Source organism: Pelophylax lessonae, assembly GCF_965119305.1.
Source record: "Pelophylax lessonae genome assembly, chromosome: 12".
NCBI lineage: Eukaryota > Metazoa > Chordata > Amphibia > Anura > Ranidae > Pelophylax > Pelophylax lessonae.
In genome coordinates, this window is record NC_138779.1 from 71,469,813 (window position 1) to 71,495,724 (window position 25,912).

The 25,912-nt window shown below is 44.9% G+C and overlaps 1 protein-coding gene across 1 annotated transcript in view; it reads right to left on the bottom strand.

Annotated features, from left to right (window-relative positions):
* The window catches only part of TTLL10 (tubulin tyrosine ligase like 10), a 93,629-nt gene that overhangs the window by 18,051 nt on the left and 49,666 nt on the right, over positions 1 to 25,912 (bottom strand). Inside the window, exons 5-6 of the mRNA XM_082274151.1 lie at positions 21,340 to 21,425; positions 15,084 to 15,249 (exon numbers count right to left, since the gene is read on the bottom strand). Of these exons, the coding sequence (XP_082130277.1) occupies positions 15,084 to 15,249; positions 21,340 to 21,425 (252 nt within the window). The remainder of the gene's footprint in view (positions 1 to 15,083; positions 15,250 to 21,339; positions 21,426 to 25,912) is intronic.

Genomic DNA, 25,912 nt, shown 5'->3' on the forward strand with positions numbered 1-25,912 from the left:
ATATGTAAATGGAGCTGTTGCATGCACAGCTCAGTAGACATTCTACAGGGGGGTTACACATAGGCTGGTACAGTGGGTAAAGAAAAGAATCACCCCCCCCCCTTTAAAATAATCACATTTTGTTGCTTTGCGGCCTGAAATGAAGACAGGCACAGTTTTTGTTTTAGTAAGTAAAAAAACAGAGAGGGGATGCATGACCATCATATACTAACCAATTGTCTGTGAGATTCTTGCCTGATAACCTAAACACAATGAGGAAAACAGCAAAAAATACCTCTGGGAAGGAACCACAGTGGCAGAGAAAGAGGGTAATAACTAGGCAAGTTCAACTGGTGTAAGGTGGAAAAAATGCATACTTTATTGAAGAAAATAAATAAAAATAGGAGGCATATGTACGGTCACACATTGCCATATAACCACAACACAGCATGCCAACATAACAGTTGCAGTAACCCCACCTACATACCCATAGTGGACAAAACAAGAAAGGACATGGACAAACACAGTGAAGACAAAAGATAAAACACAAAAAACAAAAAAGCCACAAAATCACGTCCGGACGCTGTGGAAAAAGTGCAATGGGAGGTCTAAACAGTGACCAGTATAAAAGTGCAAAGGTAAGCAATCAAAAAGAAGGGGGAGCGTAGACCTAATATTGCACTGTGCCCATATGACCTGGCTACGATGAAGAGTGCTGAAATCTGATGCTCGATGCCTATATCTTGCAGGAGGTCCTGAGTCTCAATATATGTTACCATGAGATCACCAGTCCTTGTCTTCCATACAGACTCAAAATCAAATATAAGGGCAGAGAAGTCCCTGCAATTCAGGCTGCGTGGAGGAAGTAATAAAGGAGCTGTTGAGTGTAATCAGCAAAATAGGGACAGCTAACGGACTTGCAGGGACTTCTCTGCCCTTATATTTGATTTTGAGTCTGTCGTGTGTGTGCGGATGTGCAGCACGGCTCGTACGAGAGCTAAAGCCCTGCAAAGGAGTGGAGAGACGTGACCAATATTCTTAAAAATCCATTATATAAAATAAATACCCAAATGTGAGAGAGGGGGGTGGGAGGAGGCAGGGCAAAATTAACCACTTGCCTACTGTGCACTTAAACACCCTTCCCATCCAGGCCAATTTTTAGCTTTCAGCACTGTCACACTTTGACTGACAATTGCGCGGTCATGCTACACTGTACCCATATGAAATTTTTATCATTTTTTTCACACAAATAGAGCTTTCTTTTGGTGGTATTTAATCATCTCTGGGTTTTTTATTTTTTACAAAAAAAAAGAATAAAGACAGAAAATTTTGAAAAAAAAAAAAGTTTTCTTATTTTCTGCGAGTAAATTTTGAAAATAAATTTTTCTCCTTCACTGATGTGCGCTGATGAGGCGGCACTGATGGGCACTGATGAGGTGGCACTTATGGGCAATGATGAGGTGGCACTTATGGGCACTGATGAGGTGGCACTTATGTGCACTGATGAGGAGGTACTAATATGCCGCACTGATGAGCACTGATAGGCGGCACTGATAGGCGGCATTGATAGGCGGCACTGATGAGCACTGATAGGCGGCACTGCTGGGCACTGAGAGGTGGCACTGAGAGGTGGCACTGCTGGGCACTGAGAGGCGGCACTGACGGGCGGCACTGATGGGCACTGATAGGTGGCACTGATGGGCACTGGCGGATGGCACTGATGGACACTGACGGGTGGCACTGATGAGCACTGATGGGCGGCACTGATGAGCACTGATGGGCAGCACCATCAGTGCCCACACTCAGTGCCCATAGTGCTGCCAGTCAGTGCTCATCAGTGCCTAGATGAGCAGGCACTGATGGGCACTGACTAGCAGCACTATGGGCACTGATTGTGGGCATTGATGGGGGGCACTGATGGCGGGCACTGTGGGCACTGATGGCGGGCACTGTGTGTGTTTTTTTACCTTTAGTAATCAGGGCACTGGTGATCAGTGCCCTGATTACATTGCTGTGTGTCCCCGGCGGCTGACGGCTCCCCCTCCTTCCTCACACTGCAGGCTCTGTGTGAGGAAGGAGCGCCGGCGATGAGAGATGATCTCATATGTTTACATATGAGATCATCTCTCATTGGACGGCTTGATCACGTGGTGAATGGCCGCTGTGATTGGCCATTCATCACGATCTGTGATCGGCCGTGTCCAAGGGACACGGCAGACACAGATTCTCCCCGATGCGCGCTCGCGGGAGCGCGCGGGGAGAGTCTTTCTGGGAGGCCATTTAAAAACGGCCTCCCGTAAATTCAAGTCCGCGCTGCAGCCGTATATAGGCTGTAGCGCGGATGGTGGCAGGTTAAAGTTAGTTTAAAACGGAGCTCCGCCCAAAAGTGGAAGCTACGCCTATCTTGCTCCTCCTCCCTTCTGGTGCCACATTTGGCATCTTTAGAGGGGATAGGCAGGGGTATTTGGGACTTTAACCACTTCGGCCACGGAAGGTTTTACTCCCTTAACTAGGCCATTTTTTTGCGATTCGTTGCGTTACTTCAACTAATAATTGCATGGTCCTACAACACTGTACCCAAATACCATTGATGTCCTTTTTCCCCACAAATAGAGCTTTCTTTTGGTGGTATTTGATCACCTCTGCGGTTTTTAGATTTTGCGCTATAAACAAACAAAAAAAAACAAAAGAGCAACAATTTAAAAAAAAAAAACACAATATTTTTTACTTTCTGCTATAAAACATTTCCAATAAAAGAATATAAAAAAAAATCAAATTTTTTATTAGTTTAGGCCAATTTGTATTCTGCTACATGTTTTTGGTAAAAAAAAATCCCAAAAAGCGCATTTTAATTGGTTTTAGCAAAAGTTATAGCTTTTTTTAAACTACTATTTTTGGAATTTTTATTTATTTTTTTGTTTTTATTAGTAATGATGGTGATCAGCGATTTTTTAACGGGACTGTGACATTGCGGCGGACAGATTGGACCCCTAACTGACCTTTTTGACACTTTTTGGGGACCAGTGAGAATAATTTAGTATTCAGTGCTAAATAATATTCACTGTTACTGTATAAATTACACTGGCAGGGAAGGGGTTAATACTGGGGGTGATCAAAGGGTTAAATGTATGCCTATTTGTGCTTACTAACTATGGGGGGAGGGAGGGCTCTGTGACAGGCACAGAGAGATCGGCGTTTCAGCTTAGCTGAAACACATGATCTCTCTGTGCCTGTGTGACAGAAGAGCCGCCTGCTTTGTTTACATAGGCAGGCGGCTCTTCTGTCAGTTTCTGTGAAGATTGTGGGAGGCCGGATGGGGTTCGCGCTCACTCCTCCCGCAGTCTGCCTCCCACTGTGTCCAATCACAGCGGAGCGCGGCTACGGCGGCGTGCTCACACCCCTGAGATCGCGTGCACATAATCATGTAGATCTGTGATTATGCGCAGCCGAGCCGCCTGAGTGGTTAAATAAAGCACAGGTCATGCGCCTCCATCCCTGAAATGTGATAATTGTTTTTGACAGATACCCATCCCCACTTCCGGGGGACCTCGCCGTGGTGAGATCACTTGGAAGTTCAACCCCCCTCCCACTTTCCCCACTACCGTGCCATTCAGAAAGTGCATCATGCTTTGCGCATGTGCAGTAGTGAACTGGCTGTAAAGCTGCAAGGCTTCACTGCCGGTTTCCCCTAGAAGCAATAGCAGTGGCAGCACCTGAGAGCCAATGTAAAAATCGACCGGGGTACTGACACCACAAGATCCCTGGATAGGTAAGTGTCCTATTATTAAAAGTCAGCAGCTACAGGATTTGTAGCTGCATGACTTATTTTTTTCTGAAGGAGGCTAGACCTCCTCTTTAACTTGCTGATCGCAGATCCCCGCCATTACTAGTAATAAAAAAAAAAAAAAAAAACAATAAAAATGACAAATCTTTCCCGTAGTTAGTAGACGCAATAACTTTTGCGCAAACCAATCAAAATAAGCGTATATTTACCAAAAATATGTAGCAGAAAACAAATTGGCCTAAAATGTTAAAAAAATTTGATTTTTAAATTTTTTTTTTGGGAATGTCATATAGCAGAATGTAAAAAATATTGTTTATTTTTTTTTTCAGAATTGTCGCTCTTTTTCTGTTTATAGCACAAAAAATAAAAATCGCACAGATGACCAAATACCACCAAAAGAAAGCTCTATTTGTGGTAAAAAAAGGATATCAATCTTGTTTGGGTACAGCGTCGCAACAACTGCGCAATTGTCCGTTAAAATAACGCAGTGCCAAATCGCAAAATATGGCCTGGTCATTAAGCAGGAAAATCTTCTGGTTTTAAAGTGGTTAAGGTGAAGAGCCACTTTAAACATTTGAACAATTTAAATAAAAACATTTTTATTGCCTCAAGATTGGATTTAACAATGTAGATGTAAGAGGTTAAAAAAAAAAAAAAATAAGTATAAAAAAAAAGATTGACTTCGTAAAATACTAAAGTTCAAGTTTCAAGAAAATAACAGAACAGAACGTATTTAAACCCACCATTAATGTAACATTGCACTTTTTAAATTATGTAGACGCAGTCAGTCAATTCCTTTTTACAAATGGTTCAAACTGAGACTTAAATTACCAATAGAATTTGGTTCTTCCTCATTCTCCCAACACAATAATTCACCATTAATTACGGGGAGAAACCTGGTATTCATGCCACCTTCATCTGTTCACTTGTGGCCTTTGTAACATCTGGGGCCTGGGAACAGCTTGCACTGCCATTGTGCTGTGTTTCAATGCTATATAGTTATTTTTTTCACCTCTTTTCAGCAACATTTACTTGCAATAGGTCATTGTGCACTAAGTTCTATTGTTCCCAAGTCTAGGACAATTTAAACTATTATTGTTTGTAACCTCTGGAGGTTGGAGGATGAGTTATCTCTAAAATTAAATTTTTTGCCCACTATTACTACTAGAGTGAAAGGAGTCACATGTGTGCATTTTAGGAGTGGATAGCGGAATTTCATGCCATTTTTACAGTTTCAATGTATTTTATCGGCTATGAACAGGTCTAAATATGAAGTTTACCCTTGCAGAAGGTTGTTTAGCCCATTCCTCTGCCATGGTCTACAATTGAATTTGCAACAAGGAATGTTAAGCCCCGTACACACGTACCGATCGTCGGCCAAACGATCGGCCGTCTTTTGTCCAGGGCTGTCGTGTCTGTTGAAAACTGCAAAAGACTGCACACGAATTTTGTCGGCCAACAACAGCCGACTGCAGAAGTGATGTCATGTGATGGTTAACTTTCCGTGTGTTTTTTCTTTTCTGAGCATGCCCAGTCTTTCAAATCTGCTGTCTGTCGGCCGAATTCTGTACTGACTGGCGAACAATCGGCCGTTCTGGTGTTGGCCAACAAAAATTTTAATGCTTGCACGACAGATTCTTTTTGGCCGAAAGTGCGCTGTCGGCTGTCGGAAGCATCATACTAACAAGCCTACAATCGGCCGATCGGTCGTCGGCCGAATCTTTACGGCCGACAATCGGTACGTGTGTACGGGCCTTTAGAAACCTTTCCTGTTGCTCTGGCTCCTCTCCACTACTGCTACTACTACTACTACTACTACTACTACTACTTTTCTGTCAGAAAATTCACACATACTCATCAAAATGCAGAATAACAGGGCCCCAGATTTTATGGTTATAGGCCAGGTCCTTCGGGGGTCAGGCCTAACACCCAGCCCAACCAATGCAGGGGTTGAGCAGTACAAGACCTGTGGACCAGATGAGAAACTCGTCACCACCGCCAGGCTGACTGACCCTTCCTCTCCTGACCGACACCAGTTTCCCAAATGGACCAACCTTTATATTTGCTTCCCAGATATTGACTTACCCTCTGTCCCTCAGTAATAAAGATACTCTTAACTCCTCTTTATTGTGCAGAAACTTGGAAAAAAAATTACAGCTTTAGCTATCCTGGTAGTGACCACTCTGGAGAATAGTCCAGTTCCCTCCTGAAGGGGAAGTTACAAGATGTGGTTACTGACATCTCGCAGTCTCAGTTAGGTGCCCTTCTCTTCCCTCTTTCACAGGCTCTGCCCGCCTTTACTATATATGTTACTGTGTAAGCAACCCAGTGTAACAGGCGGGTTGCTAGTACCCCCTTGGATGTGACTCCCCCAAAAAGGGCAATCCACAAACATCTACAGAAATATAGGGGTATCTAGTGGTTGCAATAAATGTTACACAACTTACACCGGAATAGTACAAAGGGGCCCTACAACTACCGTCTTTCCCCGAAAATAAGATCAGTTTAATAATAATTTTGGCTACAAAAAACACACTAGGGCTTGTATTTATTTACAGTGTGTACAAAAATGTCCCGTTCCCCCGATCCCCCCCCCCCCCCCCCCGTCAACTTTATTTAAAATTCTGTGATCCCAAAAATAAACCTTAGTTAAAGTCCTTGTAAAATCATGTAATCTGTTCTGTAAAAAGATTATATAATGTGCAGTGTGTCTCCTTGTGTAACTTTATTGAGGAAAATACCTTATTTATAGAGCCTCTGTATAGATGGCACGGTTTCCTTTGGCATTAGTGTGATGAATTACATAGTTACATAGTTACATAGTTAGTGAGGCTGAAAAAAGACACAAGTCCATCCAGTTCAACCTATGATGTGTGTGTGTGTTTGCTTTTAACCGTACATTGTATACCCCTGTATGTTGTGGTCTTTAAGGTGTCCATCCAATAGTTTTTTGAAACTATCAATGCTCCCCGCTGATACGACTGCTTGCGGAAGAGAATTCCACATCCTTACCGCTCTTACAGTGAAGAACCCCTTACGCACTTTAAGGTTAAACCGCCTTTCCTCAAGTTTTAGTGAGTGGCCACGTGTCTTATTGTATCTCCTTTCTCTGAATAGTTTGTTCCTTATGCTAGGGTCGCCAGTACAGTATTTGTACATTGATATCATATCCCCCCTCAATCGTCTCTTCTCCAGAGAGAATAGGTTCAGTGCTTGTAGTCTTTCCTCATAGCTGATGTCCTCCATTCCCCTAATTATTTTTGTTGCCCTTCTCTGGACTTTCTCCAGTTCCAGCACATCCTTCCTGAGGACCGGTGCCCAGAACTGGACAGCATACTCCAGATGTGGCCGGACCAGAGTCTTGTAGAGTGGAAGAATAATCTCTTTATTTCTGGAGTGAATCCCCTTTTTTATACATCCCAGTATTCTGTTGGCTTTGCTTGCGGCGGCTTGGCATTGCATGCCACTTCCAAGCCTGTTGTCTACCAGTACCCCCAGGTCCCTTTCCATCCTAGACTCACCCAGAGGTTCCCCCCCTAGTGAGTAGCTTGCTTTCTGGTTTCTGGCCCCCAAGTGCATTACTTTACATTTTTCTACATTAAATCTCATCTGCCATGTAGTTGCCCACCCCGTTATTTTATTCAGGTCCGCTTGTAAGGTTTCCACATCCTGCATAGAAGATATTGGCATGCTTAGTTTAGTATCATCTGCAAATACAGAGATTGTGCTGGATATCCCTTCCTCTAGGTCGTTTATGAATAAATTAAACAGGATTGGTCCCAGGACAGAACCCTGGGGGACCCCACTTTCCACACCAGTCCAACCCGAGTACTCCCCATTAATCATCACCCTCTGGACTCTCCCCTGGAGCCAGTTCTCTATCCAGGTACTCACCTTATGGTCCATACCTACCTTCCTTAGTTTGTACAGTAAGCGTTTGTGGGGAACGGTGTCAAAGGCCTTTGCAAAGTCCAGATACACCACATCCACAGGCTTACCTTTATCTAGGTGGCAGCTCACTTCATCGTAGAAGGTTAATAGATTGGTTTGGCAAGAACGATTTTTCATGAATCCATGCTGATTACAACTAATAATACAGTTTTCATTACTAAAGTCTTGTATGTGGTCCCTTAACATCCCCTCCAAAATCTTGCAGACTACTGATGTTAGGCTGACCGGCCTATAGTTACCCGGGATATATCTAGGCTATATATGATTCTAGGCTATGAATATGTATATTTTTCTCAGCCAATCACACTGGTTCCTAAGCCTGCTAGGAGAAGGTATTTATTTGGATGAAGTCAGGTGGTCTTTGTCCTTTTCCATCCAGGGTGGGTATGTGAGGAACAGCTGCTGCTGAATAGGCCTGAAGCCTGAGGCCTAGCTATGTGCTCGGGGCTCTGCAAGGGAAAGCCTGCTCACTACCTGGAAGCATGAAGGAAAGGATGGAGACCCGAGATGAAGTACCAGAGGTTACTCTGCCATGAACCGGGGAACCATGGAGAGCCTGGGAAAGCATCAAGTTGGAATCATCCAGAGAGTTCCTGCTCCTTCTGAGTTGAATATTGTTGGTATAGGAGACAGCTACAAAGTACAGATTGTGGTTCCAGCTTAAAGGCTCTTTTTCTGTACTGCTACGGTCTACCTTTTCTACATTTTTGTTTAAGGAGTCTGCCGTTCTGCAAATCTGCTGCTGTTTTTGACTTTGAGTGCCCTATCCTTCCCTTCCACATTTTTCCTGTTGTCAGGAATAAACTTCTCTTTGTTCAAGCATAAAAGTGACTGGCGCCCATCTTTCTACCTTGTACACCGTCCACCATGCCTAGTAATCTGCACCCTGAGGAGGAATTTCAGCCCTCCCTGTCTCTGGGGGTCACCACCAGGCCTCTGGAGGTTGGGGGGCGCTACAAATAAAAAGAAACACACCCACGGTAACTGTAATTGCCAGAAGTATCTTTACATTGGGATGTATTACAAGAATAAAGCAGGATCTCCAACCCTCTAATTAGGTAAATCATCAGATTCTTCCTTTCCTCCTCCTTTGCAAACTTGTTTTATTGACAAACAAATGAAAACAGCTAAAAGACAACTTTTATTTGTTCCTTTTTTGCTGAAACTGCTATACATTACTGGCTCATGGCTGGTACACATTCTTTTAAAAATGTCATCACTAATTTTTAAGTGGGTGACCTTACAAATATCAGACATATTGGAAAGTCAGAATAAAGTTTTAACACCCAGACTACATATTTGTTTCAGATCTGTGCCTCAGAAAAGTATTAGGGCTAGTTCACACCACAAAAACATTGCGTTTCTGCATGTGCAATTATGATGCGTTTGTGGTGCGCTTCAGTGCGTTTTTGATGCATTTTTTATGCCTTTCTGGATGCATTCCATATATTTTTTTTCTTTATTTTTTCTGTTTTTGTTTTCACTGTACTGGACTCCAGTGCACTCCAGTGCATTTTTGATACATTTTACTGCATTCCAGTACAGACCACAGCAGGAAAAATGCAGCATGTTCTACTTTTTTTTCTGGAACTGAAAAGCCCTGGAACTGACCGTACTGGTGAGAACTAAGCAATTGGAAAGCATATAACCTACATTTCATGCGTTTTTAATGCATAAAAAAAAATGCACTGGACTGCATGTGGTGTGAACTGGCCCTTACAGCAGAACCCCAATTACCAGCAGCCAGCATTTTAATAAGGAGGGGTCAGTACGGATAGTCTTCATATTCTCTTAGTACAATTTTATTTAAAAATTCTATCATTGTACTTATTTATATAAACACCAGGGGGAGTTCTTACAACAGGAAAGACCATAAGCATCAGGGATGTGATTTGCACTTTTACAGCATAGCAGAAGTCTTAATAAACAGACAATCCTGCCATAAGGTAGCTAGTTAGCTTTTATAAAGCAGTGCTTCTCAGCTTTATCAAAATATGTACACCTTATAAAAGCCAAACCTTTATCAAGTATCCCCTGGAGTTGGTCACTTTGTCTAAGTACCCTCTAATGTGGGTGCATTTCCAGTACCCCCTGATTGTGCTTAAATGATATACAAACCATTAAATGCAAAATTGCAATAAATGCATTACGGATATATTATTTTCCAAAAATCGAAACTGTTTTGATGAATTAAATATAGCAATCAGAAGTGTTCCCTGCACCTTTCACAATCAGTCCTCGGGGTTCGCTCACACTGGCTGAGAATCGCGGTTTTAAAGCATAAAGATCTAAATTCTGCTACCAGAGATATAAAAACAATAATACTGCATGTAGGAACTACTGCAGCTTTAGGCTACCAGGTGAGGAGCCCCTTCATTATGGTGGTCCTTATCATTTACAATCAGCTGCTTTAGGTTTTAAGGGATAAAAAACAATCTGTGTGTTTTAGTATGAGTACGTCATGTTGTATCTTGGATAAAGGTACAAGCCATCACCAGATATCTCTTTGGTGCCAGAGTTTGATCACCACCCTTCCTGACAGTAGTATCCCAGTCCTCTCCTACTTACAGGCAGCTGAGACATTCAGAATAGAACAGAATAGTAAGAGGTAAGCTCTGGCAATGCACTACAAAGAGTGTTTTTAGGGACTCTTTTCAGTGTTATAAGATAATGATGATCATGGGCATTCAAAGATCTTGCAACCTTAAAGTGGAGTTCCACCCAAAAGTGAAACATTCGCTTATCTGACTCCTCCCCCCCTCCAGTGCCACATTTGGCACCTTTCAGGTGGGAGCGGGTAACCATCAGAAGTTCGCCTCTACCCCCCTCCTCCCCCCTTCCGGGCCATTCAGAAGGCACAATGCGCATCACGCATGCGCAGTGGAGAAACTGCTGTGAAGCCACAAGGCTTCACTGCCAGTTTCCCTTACCACGAATAGCGGCCACAGCACCCGAGAGCCGACGGAAACGTTGGCTGGGGTGCCGACATTGCGGAATTCCAGAACAGGTAAGTGTCCTAATATTAAAAGTCACCAGCTACAGTATGTGTTGCTGCTGACTTTTACGTTTTTGGGGGGGGGGGGGGCGGAACTCTAAAGAGGAAGTGAACTCCCTTATTGCGATTTTCATCTACTGTGATATGAAAAATTATTTACGATCATTGCACAATATAATGTGTGCATAATTGCTTCTTACTTACTATTTTTTAGTAGTTAGTAAAAAATTTGTCGTCCGGGATTAGGCTGTGCCATCTTGAGTACGGTTCTCTAAATCCGTTTTGGATGTCATTTCTGCCCTTGCTTGTTTCCCCTACTGAAATCTTACACATGTGCAATCGTGTATTATCCAAGCCTCTTTCTCAATCCAACGTTACTATGACAACCAAGCTCCACCATGTGCTATACTTACTTTGTTTTGCAGTTGTCAGTCAGGCTGTAAGCTGCAGATGATTGCCACTATAGGAGTCACTAGGATGCCCTGGTTTACACCCCGTGTGACGTCACACATTCACAAGGGAAGAACCAGGAAGCTGTGGGTGAATGCCCAGTCTTGTGAGTCTTCAGACAGCGGAGCTTTCGTACACAGCACGCTGTTGATGGGGAGACGGCACACTGAGCGTGCCGTGAATTACAGGATGGGAAGCGCATGAGCTGGTGACGTAATCAGGCAGCAATCAATAGGTTTATTAATTAGGATTGCAATGTGCATGCGCGCGGGAGCTGCTGGTCACAGCACAGGGCTCTGAAGAAACGACACGGGCGGCCGTTTCTTCAGAGCACATGCGCCGATGACGTCATCGGCTGCATGAAATGTAAATATCTCCTAAACAGTGCAAGTTTAGGAGATATTTACAGAACCTATAGGTAAGCCTTATTATAGGCCTACATATAGGTACAAGTTATAAAGGTGGGTTTACAACCACTTTAACCCTAACCACTCATAAAAATGTCCACTACCCCCTTTTAACACCTATTCTTAATAACCTGTACAAGAAAGGTCTGTATACTTGCATATTTTTAGGCCGCTTCGGTCCAGTGATCTCCGCTGTGCCTGCCAGCAGTGGCGTCACCCATAGGCTTTGATGGCCTATGTATTGTCAGTGCTTCCTTCTCTCCCCTGCAGCCGCTCTGGCTGATGCACAGGAGTCAAATTACATGACCGGTCCAGAGCGGATTGAAAATAGGTAAGTATGCAGCTCTTTCTTACACAGTTTTAGGTGTAGTTAGGGTTATCCTGGAATTCCACTTTCCGCCGACGTAACACTTATATGCAGCCCCACTCCACTATAGGCTTTTTTTCGTGGGGCCGCATATATGCGTATCTACCTTCGTGCTGGAAGCACGACTCACCCACGTGCTCCCTGCACAGAGATCGGGGTCTCCCTGAGAGCCTTGGGCCCGTACTAACGATTGGGACCCAGAACTCCTCATACCAAATAACATACATATAGGTAGTATGGCTGCGATCGTCAGGAGCAGGAGAATTTAATTTGGGTTGTTCTTTGGTGGTAGATTATAGTAGTAACAAGACATATACAGCTAAATTTAATTTTCTTTTATTTTTATTTATTATTTTGGGCCAGGTTGCCTGGCCCAAAATACAAAGAAAAAAAACAAGGTATAATTCACCTGGATGCACAAAGTAATTGTGATGATATGTACAGTTTCACTAACACATGTCAAAATTGCAAAATTGTACTTGGGCATTAAGATTTGTTTTACCCTTAGGCATGAAGGGGTTAAGTTGGCCATAGAGAGAACTAAATTTAATTTTGATCCATGTATAACCGTATCTGCTACGTTGTTCCTGTAACGAGAATGTTGGAAAACGTTTGTCAATCAGCAGGTGCAACCGCTGATCAGTTTATTCTGGCAGCAGAGCAGTCCCACTGTCAGAATACAATGGCACAGTGGGGAGGCATTCCTTATCCTCCTCCCTGTTGCATTTGATTTTTTTTTTTGATTAGCCTACTGGCTGATCAAAAAATCACATCATCTATGACCAACCTTAACAAAACTTGAGCAGATGGATGTCAGCAGAAATGCAATTAACTTGACTAAAGTTCTCCAGCACAGTTGTTCCCTTTAGATAGTTCTGGTAGTGAGGGGATCTGAAAAGTGCAAACATATAGTCTCCTTGTGAAATCCAAGTGTATGACTTATATCAGTGAGAGACAAATCCGTATGTAGTCGTTGTTTCATGTCTAGAAGTCAAATGTTGTCACCAGAGCACAAAAAAAAAAAAAAAAAGTATGTGTGCAAGACTGGACATTTAAGGAATAGACCAAAATCCACATAGAGAGGACTAGTTTCTCCCACTGCTGGTTTTGGGAAGCTGCTGAGGTTTGGCATCATTGGCAGACATAGCAACTTTGGTACAGTACTGCCTTTCTTTTTTAACACTTCAGATCCCTTGATATATTTTGTGGCTTAATACTGTTAAAGTAAACTTGTTTTTTAATCAAATGGCTGCCAGGCAAGGTATTTATGACAGTAGAGACCCTATTGGTCTCTTTTGCCATAAATGCGTTCTGCCTGTCAGCTGTCATGTTCACTGAGCCACAGCTCCCAATCAATGCTGCAGTGATGTGACTCCTGTGCTCGTGTGCGGGAGTGGTGTCATCACGGCCTGGCCTATCAAGTGGCCGAAGGCATGGAACCCAAAAGGAAAACCAAGTGAAGATGAAAGTTCTGGGGCCCGTCAGATCGGTACTAGCACAAAGCTGGAGGACACTATGACAGGCAAGTCTGCCATAATGTGCTAATATGCTGTGCACACAAGTACATTATGGAATAAACCACCTGGGGGAGCTTAAAAATGATAACTGACTTTACTTCCGCTTTAAGGAAAGTGGAAAACAGGATGGCTTATCACAGTGCACATATCGAGATAACAGAGGGACTTTAATAGGGTCCGATACTTGCATGTACATCAATCACAGCCTTCACTAGATTATCCCAGAGGGTCCATTCTTCCCACCCCCACCCCACATAGGAATATGTAAGGGTATGTGAGGGGTACCCAAAACCATTTGGGCAGTTGGTGGTCCGAATGGACAGCATATACAGTATAGTGATAGTGCTCCTACTCTTGTTCTCCTGATAAAACTTGATCTGCGAAACACAGTGAGAAAGAAGACCTCTGTTGATGCCAAGCAAAGAAAACCTCTGGACTATTTAAAACTTGTTTTGTACTTAGTAAGGAGTTGGGGATTATGGGGTATCCTTCTCAAAAAGGGGACTTCTATATTGAATGCGTGATATCCTTTTGGAAAAGGCAAAAAAGATTGATTGGATACATGTATATTTTAACAAAGTATTATGAATAAATGTTGTATGATTTTATTATTTGGAGTTGGAAGTATTAAAGCGGAGTTCCACCCATTTTTAATACGTTGGATTACATAGATGTATGTAATCCCCTTTAAAATGACTTTAACAAATGGAAACTTTTTTTTTTTTGCTAGTAAATACCTTAATTTCTGCTTTATTCCTCCTCTCCTCACTTCTGGGTCCGATCGGCGATGACGTCATTCGGCAATTCGCAGTGTGTGCTGGGATGTATTCCATGCCAGAAATCTCGCAGTATTACCCAGGAGCTGAGCTGTACTGTGTGTATTCAGGCCGTCACCTTCCCCGCCTCCGCCCTGCCTCCTCTCAGTGAGTTGTACTGTATGCATTGTATTCAAGGTGTTCTCTGCCCCGCCTCCTCTCAGTGAGCGAGGACTGAAAGCATTATATCCTTACTGAGCTCACTGAGAGGAGGCGGGGCGGAGGCGTGGCAGAGCACGTCCTGAATACAATGCATACAGTACAACTCACTGAGAGGAGGCGGGGCGGAGGCGGGGCAGGTCACGGCCTGAATACACACAGCACAGCTCAGCTCCTGGGTAATACTGCAAGATTTCTGGAATGGAATACATCCTAGCACACACTGAGAATCCCCGAATGACGTCATCGCCGATCGGACCCGGAAGTGAGGAGAGGAGGAATAAAGCAGAAATTAAGGTATTTACTAGCAAAAAAAAAAGTTTCCATTGGTAAAAGTCGTTTTAAAGGGGATTACATAGATCTAAAGTTACGAAAATGGGTGGAACTCCACTTTAATATAGGCAATTTTTAAAGCCCTGGGCTATTTGTTAACAAGTTGTAATTGGTCAACATCCAACAGAACAAACAAGACCAATTTTTTTATGTTGCACAAAATAGTAAAGTATAATACAATTTTTCAGCAATCTCATGGTGTAAAGATGAAACAAAATGTTCCATGTCTGAGAAGAAAGTGAGGAACTATGATATCTTTCACAGCTATGAACAGTTTGGTTTTAAACAATGTTTTTTTTAGGTGCTTTATAGAAACTCACCCTTACCTTTGCACAATCCGAGCTTGTGGACATTTTGCTGGAATTTTCTTTGCCATGGAATTTTCCATCATGGTCTGGATTTGAAGAGTGTCAACCTTCTCTTGGTTTTTCAGCAAATAGATACCACGTCCTTGATTGAGCCCAGTGGGTTTACAGATCCAAGTTTGGCCATCTAGACAATGAAACAGAATGGGTATTCAAAATCAGTGTTATGGATACTTCACTGTTTGACATTCATAGTACCTTTTTGCAAACATGGCCGTTAAATATTCCATGAAATAGACATGGATGTGTTTATACAGAACACAGCAAAATCTATACCAAATGCATAAACGGCAACAAAAATAAAATCGGATTAAATATTTATTGCCAACAGAGATTTGTTCTTGCCAGCCTGGTTACCTACCTACTAAACATTGCAGATCAAAACTACTACACTTTTTCCACATATAACACATAGGGGGGAGATTTACTAAAACTGGTGCACACAAAATCTTGTGCAACTGTGCATAGTAACCAATCAACTTGTAGGTTTTATTGTCAAAGCTTAATTGAACAAGCTGAAGTTAGAAGCTGATTGGTTACTATGAACAGCTGACCCAGATTCCTCTTATTCTTCTTGTGTACCAGTTTTAGTGAATCTCCCTCATACTATACTATACTATCATCCATGCTTGAGAGTATTTATAATATTTCTAATACCTTAAAACAAAAATCTATAATATAAACTTGTTCCAAGTCTGCAGTGTGTACATTGTGAATAAAACAACTGTAAAACACAAAAAAATGTGAAGCATGAAATTTCACTACGCAAAAAAGCGCTCAAGGGTACTTTGGTCCTGCCAACAACTGCTGACAAACCTGGTACATCAGACCTGAACCAATCCAGGAAGAAAGCATAACAACCCAGCACAAATCTACTATTCCTGACCCCACTCTTGGTTCAATAGAATACAGGCTTTCTTCCCTGATAAGAACAAATACTACACTTAAACTTAGTATTGATTATATGAGATACAGCATTGACTTCTAACAAAAGTTATTTAGATGTCCCTACTTCCAGCTCAACACCTCTTCCTACACATCGATTACATGGTTATCCTTATGTAGCACCCTACAGGTAGGTGCTAGGTAAATGTATAGTGCACTTTGTCTGCCTAACAGCATGGCCATGATTTCTTTGGTTAGGGTGTCATGGTTTCCAGGTGTACCTGCTAAAGGGGAAGTCTCCCCACTGGCTCCTGTGAGAGGCTTCTCTTAGGGCAGTGGAGGAAGCCCAATCAGGGGACACATTCAGGCTTGTAACTAGAAGTAATCTGCCCCAGAAGGCAGATTATGCTGCAAAGGATTCTGGGAGTGGGTATAAGTTTGAGGGAAGCACGTGACCCGACGTCTTTGGCGGGAGCAGAGTCCCGGGAGAGAAAGAGAGGCTGACTCTCCTCCTGTCTGGGGAAGAGGATGTCTCAGGGTGTCGTTTGAGAATCCAGAGAATGCTGAGTTGAGCTGAGGGGATCCGAGAACCAGCGGAGAGCGAGAGGGGTTCAGTCCCAGGAAAGCCTACACAGGTTGTGAGTACTGAGGATTGCCCCTGGGGGTCTGCCTGGAGAGTTAGAGGAAACCACTCCGGAGGAGGTACTGGGATCCAGTGTCAGCTAGTAGCAAAGGGGGTACCTAGGTTGAGCACCCTGAAGTAGCAAAGTGGGTACATAGTCAGAAGAGCTAAAGTGTAAAGGGGGCACCTGCGGTTTGGGCCCTGAATGGTGCAGAGTGCCAGTTGAGAGTTGCAGCCATACAGTAATTCACAGCAAGCTACCTCAAGCCAGTGCCAGGCTGGAGAGGGTGGTCAGTGACTTTGCAGTGCAGCAGTGTCAGTAGTTCTATGCTTCACAGTCCTGAGTCTTCTGGACCTAGAGTCGAGAATTCAGCACTTCAGTCAAGATACAGTGTGTTCTAAGCGTCAGTGAGCGCTGGCTAGCGTTGGCTGGCATCAAGGCAGCGTTAACAGACATGTTCTTGGATAAAGTCCCGAATTGTATTTAGTTAAGCCTAAAGGAGTATCCCACTCATTCCCTTCTCACATCCCCTTTATGTACAATAAAACCACAAAAACCAAGATGCCGGAGTTGTCAATGTCTCAGTTCTCACACCCACAGTAGCGGCCGGCTGATAGGGGGCGCAGGGGTGCTGCCCCCCCCAAAAGAAAAAGAAAGCCACCACCCCCCTTTTGTGATGTCTTGGATCATGATTGGTCCAGACTCCAGCCTGGACCAATCATGATTCAGGACATCCATGCTGACCTCGTTGGGGGCGGTGCCGGTGCGTGCATCAGTCACTCACCGTCACCGCCCGGTCACCTTCCGGCCGCAGAAGAGGAGTCGAGAAGAAGCCGGCGCCACTCACCTTCCCGCCGCCCGCCGCAGAAGAGGAGAGGCCGAGAAAGGGAGAAGCGCCGCTCACCTTCCCGCCGCCCGCCGCCGAACGAAGAAGAGGAAAGGGGGAAGCTGCTCGCCTTCCCGCCGGTTCCCGCAGAATGAAGAGGACGGAGTCGGAGGAGAAGCCGCCGTGACTTACAGGGCTCCAGCCTCCAGGTAAGTGCACTGCTCTCAGTCGGGCACGCACGCTAAACTCTGCATTGGAGACATGTTGTACACTGTGCAATGCATTGAAGGGGGCACGCACGCTAAACTCTGCATTGGGGACATGTTGTACACTGTGCAATGCATTGAAGGGGCAAACACGCTAAACTCTGCATTGGGGACATTATTGTACACTGTGCAATGCATTGATGGGGGCACGCACGCTAAACTCTGCATTGGGGACATGTTGTATACTGTGCAATGCACTGAGGAGGGCACGCACGCTAAACTCTGCATTGGGGACATGTTGTACACTGTGCAATGCATTGAAGAGGGCACGCACGCTAAACTCTGCATTGGGGACTTGTACACTGTGCAATGCATTGAAGGGGGCACGCACGCTAAACTCTGCATTGGGGACATTATTGTACACTGTGCAATGCATTGATGGGGGCACGCACGCTAAACTCTGCATTGGGGACATGTTGTACACTGTGCAATGCATTGAAGGGGGCACACACGCTAAACTCTGCATTGGAGACATGTACACTGTGCAATGCATTGATGGGGGCACGCACGCTAAACTCTGCATTGGGGACATGATTGTACACTGTTCAATGCATTGAAGGGGGCACGCACGCTAAACTCTGCATTGGGGACATGATTGTACACTGTTCTGCATTGAAGGGGGCATGCACGCTAAACTCTGCATTGGGGACATGTACACTGTTCAATGCATTGAAGGGGGCACGCACGCTGTTCAATGCATTGAAGGGGGCACGCACGCTGGTCACTGCATTGGGGACATGTATGCTGGTCACTGCATTGGGGACATGTACGCTGGTCACTGCATTGGGGGCATGGTATGCTGGTCACTGCATTGGGGACATGGTATGCTGGTCACTGCATTGGGAGCATGGTATGCTGGTCACTGCATTGGGGGCATGTATACTGGTCACTACATTGAAAGGGGCATGTATACTGGTCACTACATTGAAAGGGGTCATGTATGCTGGTCACTACATTGAAAAGGGGCATGTATACTGGTCACTACATTGAAAGGGGGCATGTACGCTGGTCACTGCATTGAAAGGGGGCATGTACGCTGGTCACTGCATTGAAAGGGGGCATGTACGCTTGTCACTGCATTGAAAGGGGGCCTGTACTGTGGGGTTTGTGCTAGGGGGCCTGTATTGTGGGATTAGTGCTAGGGGGCCTGCACTGTTGGATTAGTGCTAGGGGGCCTGTACTGTGGGGTTTGTGCTAGGGGGGCTGTATTGTGGGGTTTGTGCCACTCTCAGTCAGTGTATCCCATAATAGGGTGTCTCTCACAGTATATCCTATAATAGGGCCCCTGCTCCCTATTATGGGAAATGCTAGTACTGAGAGACCCCTTAATATGTGATATATTGGGAGAATTTGTTCACGCAAGCAAAATACAGGGGACAAAATGGGTGGAGTCTGTAAGGGGTGGGGCTTCTGAGAAATGGGAGGGGTCAAAATAGAAGGGCGGGGTCGTGTGCCCCCCATCTAAAAACTTCACCAGTCGCCACTGCACACCCAGGGTCGCAGCTCACATGGGCTGGAGAGGTAACCGGTAACAATGGCAGACCCACATCAGGGCACAGGCCTGGAAAACCTGCTACACTTATAAACAGAGATGAATAGACTCATTTAAATTTGAATATGGTCAACTCAAAGAGTGCAGATATCTGTAAATTTTTGGATGTTTATGCCAAGGAATTTAAACAAGTAGAGGAAGCTGTAGTTGAGACATTAGGTAAAACAGTGGGTATCACATCCAGACAATAGAAAGAAATCTCATTAGGATACTTTGAGGTAAGACAGAGAGATGGTAAAGCCTTGCCCTGTATAAGGTGAAAGGAAAAAAACACATTGGGAAGAAAGGAGGCAAATCCCAAATCAACCTTGTCTTTGGATAGCAGAAGAAAGGGGTCTTAACAGGTTAAAGCTATCAACTCAGAGGCATGCCTCGCAGATGTGATGGTGACAACTGTTCAATTTAGGGGAGATGGGGTGGGGGAATCCCTATTGGGTTCAAAAGGGTGGTTTCTGAAGAACCAATAGAATCAGGTTAAGGTCCCACTGAGGAACATACAGGAGGAACAATGTGTGCAACATCCTGCATATAGGTCTTCCCAAAATGATAAGCAAGCAACCTTTGAAAAAGAAATTAACTGCTAAGGCCAGCATTGGACCCTTGATGGTACTAAGCTAAACATTGGTCCAAACCAGACTGAAGAAAAGACTAAGAACTTTCTGGAATGGAATTTCCTTGCTGCACACCAAGAGATATACATTTTCCTAGTGCCTTCCTAGTGTATTTGCAAGGAGTCAATTTCAGCTTTCAAGAGTGAAGAGATAACAAAACCCATTAAGCCCCTGTCCCTCAGCACCTGGGTTTCAGCAGCCAGGTTGTTAAAGCCAGAAACAGGCAGGGAACAGCCTGCAACAGAAGCAGAATGGATAAACTGTCCAGTAGGCAGGTGCAGTCTACTTTCTCCACTGCAGGTGGAGCTCACCCGCAGTCTACTTTCTCTACTGAAGGTGGAGCTCACCCGCAGTCTACTTTCTCCACTGCAGGTGGAGCTCACCCTCCGTCTACTTTCTCCACTGCAGGTGGAGCTCACCCTCCGTCTACTTTCTCCACTGCAGGTGGAGCTCACCCTCCGTCTACTTTCTCCACTGAAGGTGGAGCTCACCCGCAGTCTACTTTCTCCACTGAAGGTGGAGCTCACCCTCCGTCTACTTTCTACACTACAGGTGGAGCTCACCCGCAGTCTACTTTCTCCACTGAAGGTGGAGCTCACCCGCAGTCTACTTTCTCCACTACAGGTGGAGCTCACCCGCAGTCTACTTTCTCCACTGAAGGTGGAGCTCACCCTCCGTCTACTTTCTCTACTAAAGGTGGAGCTCACCTGCAGCCTACTTTCTCCACTGAAGGTGGAGCTCACCCGCAGTCTACTTTCTCCACTGCATTTGGAGCTCACCCACAGTCTACTTTCTCCACTGCAGGTGGAGCTCACCCGCAGTCTAATTTCTCCACTGAAGGTGGAGCTCACCCGCAGTCTAATTTCTCCACTGAAGGTGGAGCTCACCCGCAGCAGCCTTGGAGTTGGAGAGGAAGTCAAAGAAGGGCAATTTCACACCACAATGCATGTGTTATGTTCACAACCAAAATATAAAAAATAGAGATATAAACTTGCCCTAGAAGTACAAAAAATATTCACGAGAATGCAGCACCTAAATATGTCTAAATATCAGACATTAAAAAGATCTGTGTGAAAAGACAAGCCTGGTTTTGCTGATGGGACATATGGAATGATACAGAGATTGTGCTCTACTGTCCCATGCTGTCCGAAGTTTTGTTTGCCAGTACTCGATCTCCTAAAAGCAGCTGGATATTCTGATATACCCAAAACCACTGTACATTTATTGTTTGAATTTTCAGCCGAAAGTGTATCTGTACTTCTGCAGATCAAAATGACAATACTAGGTACATTTAATAATATATGTTTCCTGACAGGCATTGAGTTCACTAATTGTAATAAGTTGTTCATTTGAAACCTGACAGGTAGAACTTCTTTATGTTGAACAATACTAATGAACAACAAATAAACTACTTTCTTTAGTTTAACCAATGTACCACATGTATACTGGGTTACCTTCATAGATAGAAAAGAACGCCTCAGCCTCTTCTTTCAAATCCAGACGGTATGTTTTAGGGAAAAAATCAGCCATTTTCAACACCCTGTTTGTAGACAGAAATAGAAACCAATATTGACCACAGATACACCACAATATATCACTAACTGAAAATTGTCAAACATCCCCTAGCTGCCCCTTTTCTTCTTTCTTGAACTAAAATTTTCCTGTACCTCCAAAACTGTCCTTCTTTTAGGAGGTATCTTTATAAACACATGTACTTTTGAAGAGAAAACTATAATGGTTTTAGTCATTTTCATTTGAACTTTTTAAGGGTTACCCATTTATATTTGTTTTAATTTTTTGTAAGAGCCTAAGTGCTGGTTCACACTACCACTACCAGAAAGTCGCCCCGTGACTTGAAGAGACTTGTTTAGAGACTTGGAAGAGACTTGGAAGAGACTTGGAAGAGACTTGGAAGAGACTCGTGCACTACTTTGAAGAGACAGGCGACTTTGTCTGTGGGGAATGCCTGGCTAATCTCTTTCTTCTTCCTGGAAAGTCTGATAACAAGTCGCTTCAATTAAGATAAGGAGGCAACTCCCATTGAAGTATATGGGACAGTCGGATCACAGGTCGCCTCAAAGTAGTACAGGACTCTTTTCTGAAGTCGGAGCAACTTCAGTAGTGCCAATTAAGACGGCACTGATTGATTAACATTGCTTTTGTTATGTCAAGCTACCTGGGGCAACACAAGTTGCCTCACAAGTCGCGCTAGCGTGAATGGGCTCTCACTGGGGCCATTTATACTGTTGCGCTGCAGGAAAGCATGCATTAACCTCTTCTGGACTGGAAGGATTTACCCCCCTTAAAAACCAGGCACATTTTAGCGATTCGACACTGCGTTGCTTTAACTGACAATTACGCGGTCAAAATAAAATTGATGTTCTTTTTTTCCCCACAAGTAGAGCTTTCTTTTGGTGGTATTTGATCACCTGTGCGATTTTTTTTTTTTTTTTTTTTTTGCGCTATAAACAAAACAAAGAGCAAAAATTCTGAACAAAAAAACAATATTTTTCACTTTCTGCTATATAACATTTCCAAAAGGAAAAAAAATGTAAAAATCTAATTTTTTCATCATTTTAGGCCAATTGGTATTCTGCTACATATTTTTGTTAAAAAAAAAATCTTTGATTGGTTTGCGCAAAATTTATCGCATCTACAAACTAGGTGAGTACAAATCATATTTACGAGAATGCAGCGCCTAAATATGTTTAAATACCAGACATTAAACAGATCTTTGTGAAAAGACAAGTGAGCATATCTCTTTAAATCAGGCATGTCCAACCTGCGGCCCGGAACCGCAGGCAATGCGGCCCACTGCCCCCTGACAATTTTTTTTTTTTTGCTGGGGAGGAAGGAAGTTGGGTCCGGGGCACGGCCACAGCAGCTTCCAACTAACGGTAGGCAGAGGCTGCCTCAGAGGGGAGGGGAGGGGAGGGGGGGGGGGTGTGGAGGGGAGCATGTGCAGTGTTTCTGACTCCTACCACCATGACCACTTCAAATCACTGGAGTGGTCATGGTGATTAGAGTGTTCCTTTATTATCGCTCAGAAGAAGTAAACCTCTGTATACTGATTGGGACGCGGCAGCATTTTATTACTTTTATACCTTAACTAGAGTATATATTTTATATGCGGCCCGAGAAAATTTCTCTACACTCAATGTGGCCCAGAGAAGCCAAAAGGTTGGACACCCATGCTTTAAACCCAATTTACCCAAAAAATAAATATAATAATAATTCATAAATGTGCCAATTAAAGAAGGCAGCCTCCTTTCCTGATGATGCTGTGTCGCTAGTTATAGCTCTTGCCAAGTAACCAAGATAAGCATAAATATAAAAAGTAAAATGTGCTCAGCTGGAGGGTAAAGCCCCAAAGTGGTGCATAAAGTGGTTAGCAAAAGGCAAAAATAGTCGGAGGCGATGTCCAAAGCACAATAATTTATTAGCATACTAAAAAGTCACATATGACCTAATGTGTTACAATTAGGGTTGAGCGGACACCTAGATGTCCGTGTTCGACGGGTTCGGCCGAACTTTAAAAAAAAGTCCGGGTCCGTGTCCCGGACTTTTACCGAACTTTTCCCGGACACCGAACCCCATTGAAGTCAATGGGGACCCGAACTTTAAGGCACTAAAATGGCTCTAAAACACCAAAGGAAAGGGCTAGAGTGCTGCAAATGGCAGCAAAACGTAATTAAGAGCATGGCAAGTGCTCTGCAAACAAATGTGGATAGGGAAATAACTTAAAACAACAAAAAAAAACAGAAAAATAAAACAATGTTCTTCTTCATCTCTGAAGGACGAGGCCCATATGGAGTAGGAGGGAGGTTGAGGTGGTGGTGGATGTGGCGGTGACATAGGCGTGCGCACAGGGTGTGCTGGGTGTGCCTGGGCACACCCTAATCACCTAGGGCACATAGCATTGCCAGTGAGGAGATGGGAAAGATCTCCCTGGGACCTGCTCTGCTCTATTTCTCCTTGCCTACAGGTACATGGCCCCGATACATTACTCTCCCTGCTGGCAAACACATGCATGTGTATTTCAACTTTGGGGTGCACACCTTAATGCAATAGGCTGCGCACACCTATGGGCGGTGTAGGTGGAAGCGGCGGTGGAGGAGGACCAGGGCCGGATTAACAGCATCATGGGCTTGGTGCTGAGGATTTTGAAGGGCCTTAAGGGCCGTGCCTTGCCATGCACCCAGAGGAGGAAGGGTGCAGCCATGCATGCCTAATTCAACATGGGATGCTGTCTCTGAAGCCCATAAACACATCCATGCATCGCCAACTGTCCCTCCTTGTCCGGCCTTCACGCTGTGTGGGGAGGTTCTGAGGGTGCTGCCTGGGGAAGCGAGCATAGAAGCCAGACTTCTGTGTTTACAAGTGACAGAAGAGCGGTAACAGTGAATATGGCCAACCCGGGGCCTATATAAAAGGTAGGGGCCTGGAGCTGCAGCTCCAATAGCCCCTACATTAATCTGGCCCTGAGGAGGAGGACGAGGTAGCCAACACTGCTTCTTTTCAAAAATTTTAAATGAGGGTACACCCCAAAAGAGTGAGAAAGAGCAAAAATGGAACAATGGGTGGGTAAGGTCGGTATCCATTGCTATTCTGCATAAGGTACGGAAAAGTCCCGTGGGATCCATGCCTGGTTCATTTTAATGAACGTGAGCTTGTCCACATTGTCTCTGGACAGGCGGCTGCGCTTGTCTGTTATAACGCCCCCAGCCGTGCTAAATACCCGTTCAGATAATACACTGGCTGTAGGCACGCCAGCACCTCCAAGGCGTAAAGGGCAAGCTCAGGCCATGTGCCCAATTTGGAGACCCAGAAGTTGAAGGGGGCAGACCCGTCATTCACTACATGTAGGCGTGTGCACACATACTGCTCCACCATGTTGGTAAAATGCTGCCTCCTGCTAAGACGTTCCATCTGAGCTGCTGGTGCTGCTGTTTGTTGTGGCGTGCTGACAAAGCTTTTCCACATTTCGGCCATGCTAACCCTGCCTTCTGAGGTGCTGGCGGTGCCCTGGTTGCGTTGGCGACCTCCTCCTCCTCCTCCTCTGCCTTGTGCTTCCACTGTGGCCCCGCTGTCAGATGGGAATGCCAGCAGCATGGCGTCTACCAGCGTGCGCTTGTACTCGCGCATCTTGCGATCGCGCTCCAGTGAGTGAATTAAGGACGGTACGTTGTCCTTGTAACGGGGATCCAGCAGCGTGGCCACCCAGTAATCAGCACAAGTTAGAATGTGGGCAACTCGGCGGTCGTTGTGGAGACACTGCAGCATGTAATCGCTCATGTGTGCCAGGCTGCCCAGAGGCAACGAAAGGCTGTCCTCTGTGGGAGGTGTATCGTCCGTGTCCTCTGTATCCCCCCAGCCACGCACCAGTGATGGCCATGAGCTGGCCTGGGTGCCACCCTGCTGTGAACATGGTTCCATCTCCTCCTCCAGCTCCTCCTCCTCCTCATCCTCCTCATCCTCCAGAACTGTGCCCCTGCTGGACAATTGCGTCCCTGGCGTTTGCGTGTGCAGGAACCCACCCTCGGAGCCCCTTGCGAATGACTGCCCTGAAAGCCTTGGAAATGTTACCTCTTCATCCTCCTCCTCCTCCTCATCCTGTGCCACATCCTCTTCCATTATCGCCCGAATTGTTTTTTCAAGGAGGCATAGAAGTGGGATAGTTAAGCTGAGAACGGCGTCATTGCCACTGGCCATGTTGGTGGAGTACTCAAAACAGCGCAACAAGGCACACAGGTCTCGCATGGAGGCCCAGTTATTGGTGGTGAAGTGGTGCTGTTCCGCAGAGCGACTCACGCGTGCGTGCTGCAGCTGAAACTCCACTATGGCCTGCTGCTGCTCGCACAGTCTTTCCAGCATGTGCAAGGTGGAGTTCCACCTTGTGGGCACGTCACATATGAGGCGGTGAGCGGGAAGGCCGAAGTTACGCTGCAGCGCTGCCAGGCGAGCAGCAGCAGGGTGAGAACGCCGAAAGTGCGCACAAACGGCCCGCACTTTCTGCAGCAGCTCTGA